At 41.0% G+C, this 6,437-nt stretch overlaps 2 protein-coding genes across 29 annotated transcripts in view; one reads left to right on the top strand and one right to left on the bottom strand.

Moving 5' to 3' along the window:
* LOC100334018 (equilibrative nucleoside transporter 2) overlaps positions 1 to 6,437 on the bottom strand; it is a 112,278-nt gene that overhangs the window by 136 nt on the left and 105,705 nt on the right. The gene's annotated exons all lie outside the window — the stretch shown is intronic.
* mpdz (multiple PDZ domain crumbs cell polarity complex component) overlaps positions 1 to 6,437 on the top strand; it is a 109,042-nt gene that overhangs the window by 25,551 nt on the left and 77,054 nt on the right. For all 28 annotated transcript variants that reach the window (XM_073907648.1, XM_073907645.1, XM_073907637.1 and 25 more), the window contains exon 6: positions 2,043 to 2,256. In XM_073907648.1, coding sequence (XP_073763749.1) covers positions 2,043 to 2,256 — 214 coding nt within the window. The remainder of the gene's footprint in view (positions 1 to 2,042; positions 2,257 to 6,437) is intronic.

Genomic DNA, 6,437 nt, shown 5'->3' with positions numbered 1-6,437 from the left:
ATTCACACACATACACTGCGGACAATTTAGCTTATTAAACCCCCCTAAAGCGCATGTCTTGGGACTTGTGTGGGAAACCGGAGCACCCGGAGGAAACCCACAAGAGCACTGGGAGAACATGCAAACTCCACATAGAAACGCCAATTGACCTATCCGAGGCTCGAACCAGTGACCTTCTTGCTGTAAGGCGTACGTGCTGCCCACTGCATCACTGTGCAGCCCCTTTACAAGCGACAATTACTAGATATTATAACAACATTATAACTTAGAGCAATTGAGCTCTGACACGTATAACTAAAACATCGCACACACACACACACTGATCCTCATCACTCGTGTCAGATGTTGAGTGATTTGTTAACACATCTCCTCTTGCGTTTTCTCCTTCTAAAAATAGCGATTGCTCACGTGTGAATCTGCTGTGATTCTCCCTCCCAATCACAGACGTGTCACCAGTTCAGGTCACGTCAGCATTTTTCAGCTCAAAGTCACAGCAAAAGCCCATTTGCTGACGCGTCGGTGCTTTTTAGTCGTTTGGTGTCTCTTTGTGAGAGCAAATATTCGACTCATTATGTGTTCTTGCACCACAAAAGCAGTGTTGGGTAATTGAGCACGGGTCAGTCATTTACTCGCCATTGAAAGGGTCTCTGTTATTTTGTCTAGACTTTGATTCATTCATTCATTCATTTTCTTGTTGGCTTAGTCCCTTGATTAATCTCGGGTCGCCACAGCAGAATGAACCGCCAACTTATCCAGCACGTTTTTACGCAGCGGATGCCCTTCCAGCTGCAACCATTCACACATCATACACTACGGACAATTTAGCCATCCCAGTTCACCTGTACCGCATGTCTTTGGACTGTGGGGGAAACCGGAGCACCCGGAGGAAACCCACACGAACGCAGGGAGAACATGCCAACTCCACACAGAAACGCCGACTGACCCAGCCGAGGCTCGAACCTGCAACCCAGCAACCTTCTTGCTGTGAGGCGACATCACTACCTACTGTGCCACTGCGTCACCACCACAGGACATGTCTCCAAAAATGAGTCTTTTCCCAGCAAGGTTATTATAGTTAACGAAAACGAACGAAAACTAAAATGTAAAATAATTGTCGTTAACTGAAATAAAAACGAGAGTTTTTTAAAAAACTAGAACTGACTGAAGCTGTTTTATGTACATACAAAACTAACTAAAACTAACTAGAATTATAGCAAAAACCTCCTTCGTTGACAACCCTAAGACATGCGGTACAGGTGAATTGGGTAGGCTAAAGTGTCCATGGTGTTTGAGAGTGTGAGTGAATGAGTATGTGTGGATGTTTCCCAGAGATGGGTTGCGGCTGAAAGGGCATCCACTGCATAAAAACATTGCTGGATAGGTTGGCGGTTCATTCCGCTGTGGCAACCTTGGATAAATAAAGGAACTAAGCCGACAAGAAAATGAATGAATGAATGTCCTGTGCTCTGATGGAGCTAAGACTGAACTGTTTGGCTGTAATGAGCAGTGCTATATTAGGAGGACAAAGGGGAAAGCTTACAAGCCTAGCAACACCATCCCAACTGTGCAGTATGGGGGCGGCAGCATCATGTCTGTTTTGCTGCAGGAGGGACTGGTCCACTTCACAGCATAGATGGCATCATGAAGAAAGAACATTATGGAGAAATACTGAAGCAACATCTCAAGACATCAGCCAGGAGATTACAACTTGGCCACAAATGGGTCTTCCAAACAGACCATGACCCTAAACACACTGCCAAATGAGTTCAAATGTGTGTTAAAGACAGCAGAGTGAATGCAAAAAAATGCAAAGGTGCATCAAAAATGCATTACAAACATTTAATCTCTGAAACAAGGTCAAATAATTCTTACTACATGTTCATTTCATGGTTTTAATATTGATATCGATGGTGGTCTGTTTAGCATAGAGACAGATTGTATTACTATTCTTTTGTGCTGCTGTGGTGCTGCTCTTAATAAGAGCTTGAATATTGCCCTCAGAACAGGTTTGGTTGTTACTAATCATATGTTCTCTGTCCTAGTGATGGGAAACTGAAGGAGGGCGATCAGATACTGGCGATTAATGGTCATCCACTGGATCAGAGCGTCAGTCACCAGCAGGCCATCGCTCTCCTCCAGCGGGCATCGGAGAGGGTCACCCTGAGCGTGGCCCGCGGGCCAGTACCGCAGCTCTCCAGCCCCGTGGTGTCCAGAACACCCAGCGCCGCCAGCACACTGTCTGCACACTCCAGCGCGGTGAGATTGAGCAACACATCCATGCATACCTGTTTACATTCATTCATTCATTCATTCATTCATTCAATTATCCATTCAATCATTCATCCATTCATTCATCCATTAATTCATTCATCCATTCATTTATCCATCCATTCATCCATTCATTCATTCATTCATCCATCCATTCATCTATCCTTTCATTCATTCATTCATTCATCTATTCATTTATTCATTCATCCAATCATTCATCCCTTCATTCATTCAGTCATTCATTCATTCATCCATTCATTCATTCATTCATCCATTCATTCATCCATTCATTCATTCATTCATCCATTCATTCATTCATTCATTCATTCATTCACCTATTAATTCATTCATTCATTCATCCATCCATTCATCCATCGATTCATTCATTCATCCATTCATTCATCCCTCCATTCATTCATTCATCCATTCATTGATCCATTCATTCATTCATCCACCCATTCATTCATCCACCCATTCATTCATCCATCCATTCATCCATCGTTTCATTCATTCATCCATCGTTTCATTCATTTATCCATTCATTCATCCATTCATTCATTCATCCATTCATTCATTCATTCATCCAGTCATTCATCCGTTCATTCATTCATTCATCCATCCATTCATCCATTCATTCATCCATCCCTTCATTCATTCATCCATTCATTCATCCATTCATTCATTCATTCATCCAGTCATTCATCCGTTCATTCATTCATTCATCCCTTCATTCATCCATTCATCCATCCATTCATTCATCCATTCATTCATTCATTCATTCATTCACTTATCCATTCATTCATTCATTCATCCATTCATCCATTCATTCATCCCTTCATTCATTCATCCATTCATTCATCCATTCATTCATTCATTCATTCATCCGTTTATTTATTCATTTATTCATTCATTCATCTATGAATGCATGCATGCATTCATCTCCTGATGCATTTATCCATCCATGAACTACTTTGAGAACTTAACCCAGTTGAAAATAACCTGACGCTCGGCTGAATAATCTGCAGTTCAGATCTGCGAAAGTGGTCTGGCTTTGGCTGAATGAGTTGGTCTGAGTATGATTGAAAATATACTCTGCAGAGGCATTTCCACCCAATGGACCAACACACCAGACTGCATTATAAATCGAAACGTGAAAAGCCTCACATAAAAGTGGCAGTTACTGACTCTATTAAAAAGAAATATCTTTTTTTTTTGGGAAGGAGACGCCACTTGAATGACAAAAATATGTGTTGAAAGGTTGCATAAGTTCTGTTTCATGTCTCCGGGTCTCCAAAGGATGGCTAAGCCTGTGAATGTTCCTGCTGCGCGTAGTGGGGAGTGAGACATACTAGAAATGTGACAGACCCTTTTTTGTAAAAGAATAGGACCCCCTCCTGTTTTCCTTTTGGGTCTGCAGATTATTCAGCCGAGCTTCAGGTTATTTTCAACTGGGTGAAGTTCTCAAAGTAGTTCTTGGTGAAAAACAAAAGTTTGTATATAACACTTGTTAATCGGAGCTTTTACATTGTTTAGTTATAGGAAGTCAGATATAGGAATGAAGGGACATATATAGCAAACAGCAACATTGAGGATGCCATGATTGTAGCTGTAGGACTGCAGGATATTGGGAAAATCTGATCTTGCAATATTTTATTTTTGTGCAATAAATATTGCATTATGAATACTGCTTCACAATATGGTTTGAATAGCTCTATCTGGTCGTTTTCTGAGGAGTTTGACAGTATTCAGGTACAGAAATTGCATGGTCACAATGCCAAAAATGCGGTTCAAGTTTATTAGTGACCATAACTTTACTAGCTGCTAATTCTTACTTTGCTTTGTCTCCTTTCTAGTCCAAATATTAAAACAAATTCCTAGATCAACTAATAATATTGTTTTGTTTTCAACTTTAGAAGAAATGAAGTTGTTTTTGTGTCAGAATTAAGAGTTTTCCCCTAAAACAAGTCAAATTATCTGCCAGTGGGGTAAAATAATTTTGTTTTCACTTTGAAATCTAGATATTTGAGCTAGAAACAAGACATTCATTCATTCATCTTCCTTCAGCTTAGTCCCTTAGGACCACCAACCAATGAACCACCAACTTATCCAGCATATGATTTACACAGCGATTGCCTTTCCAGCTGCAACCCAATACTTGGAAACACCCATTCACAATCACACACTACGGCCAATTTAGTTTGTGGGGGAAACTGGAGCACCCAGAGGAAACCTACGCCAGCATGGGGAGAACACGCAAACTCGACACAGAAACGACAACTGACCCAGCCTGGGCTTGAACCAGTGAATTCCTTGCTGTGAGGAGACCGTGCTAACCACTGAGCCACTGTTTCACCACTATAGCTGCACAATATTGAAAAAAAAATTATTTTTGTTTTAATTTTCTGCAATAAATATTGCATTATGAAAACAGCTTCACAATATGGTTTGAATCGCTCTATCTGGCGTTTTTTTGAGGAGTCTGACAGTATTCAGGTACAGAAATCGCTTGATCACAATGCAAAAAATGCTGTTCCTTTAATTCAATTCAAGTTTATTAGTGACCATAACTTTATTAGTTGCTAATTTTTACTTTGCCTTCTCATTTTCAGTCCAAATATTAAAACAAATTCCTAGATCAACTAATAATATTGTTTTGTTTTCAACTTTAGAAGAAATTAAGTTGTTTTGTGTCAGATGTAAGAGTTTTCCCCCTAAAACAAGTCAAATTATCTGCCAGTGGAGTAAAATAATCTTCTTTTCACTTTAAAAGATATTTGAGCTAGAAACAAGACATTCATTCATCTTCCTTCAGCTTAGCCCCTTAGGGGTTGCCACAGCGGAATGAACCACCAACTTATCCAGCATATGATTTACACTTTGATTGCCCTTCCAGCTGCAACCCAATACTAGGAAACACCCATTCACATTCATACACTACAGCCAATTTAGTTTGTGGGGGAAACTGGAGCAACCTACGCCAACAGGGGGAGAACATGCAAACAGCAGCAGACCCAGCCTGGGCTCAAACCAGCGAATTCCTTGATGTGAGGTGACCGTGCTAACCACTGAGCGACTGTTTCCCCACTGCAGGTGAACAATATTTAAAAGATGTGATTTTTGTTTTTAATTTTCAGCAATAAATATTGCATTATGAGTACAGCTTCACAATATGGTTTGAATCGCTCTATCTGGAGGTGTTTTTGGCTCCAAACCAAGCTCTGCAACCTCTTAGAGAAAGGTTTCTACGGTAAGTCAGCAGTGTTCAAGTTGATCGTTGTGTTTTGTTCAGTTACCTCTCTTTAGAGTCAGTTTGAGAGACCAAATCGTTTCCTTACAACACTGTGTTGCCTGTCTCCAAGCAGTGCCCACAGTTTTCTTGAAGTTTGGACAGACTGATGCTGTCTGAGGCTTCACATGACAGAAACGGGCCGGGGAGATCAAGTGTGCTTGTTGACTCTCAGGAAGTCAGACTGAATTCCTGTGGGATTTCTGTGAAAATGCAGAGGTGATCACAGCTGACATTTCCCTTTAAGGTTGCGGGGCTGTTTTTAGCATGCAATATTAACCCAAAAGCTTGTCTTTACTAGACATCTGCATGGACATGTTTTGCTTAAAATTCTAAGAAGATGAAACTAAACAGCCCTTGTTGAATTAACATGTAACTTTAAGTGTTCACCCTTGGCTGATGATTGATTATAAAGCTTGTTTAGCATGCTGTTCGTGGAGAGAGCCCTGAGCTCATTAGATCCTCGAGCCAGGGGCTCCCTTCCATTTGCAAAGCGAGAGGGGAGTTTGAGTCAGAGCAACAATGAATAAGTGCTGTAGGCAAGTTTCAGGTATGTGAAGTGTAAGAAGCAAAACATTAGTAATTGTTTTTTTTGTTTTTTGTTTTGGTAGTACAGTTAGCAGCGGGGTCAGAGAGGCAATTGCAGATTAGGACGGAAAGTGGAGACTAAATAGTTGAGTTTTTAGTCGTTTCTTGAAGACAGCGAGTGACTCTGCTGTTCTGATGCAGTTAGGGAGATCATTCCACCAACTGGGCAGATTGAACGCGAGAGTTGGGGAAAGTGATTTCTTCCCTCTTTGCGATGGAACCACGAGGCGACGTTCATTCACAGAACGCAAGTTTCTGGAGGGCACATACATCTGCAGAAGTGAGAGCAGATAAG

This window comes from Danio rerio, chromosome 7 (genome assembly GCF_049306965.1).
Source record: "Danio rerio strain Tuebingen ecotype United States chromosome 7, GRCz12tu, whole genome shotgun sequence".
In the NCBI taxonomy this organism is placed as follows: domain Eukaryota; kingdom Metazoa; phylum Chordata; class Actinopteri; order Cypriniformes; family Danionidae; genus Danio; species Danio rerio.
The sequence above is the reverse complement of the archived record's forward strand: the minus strand, read 5'-3'. Positions and strand labels throughout refer to the sequence as shown.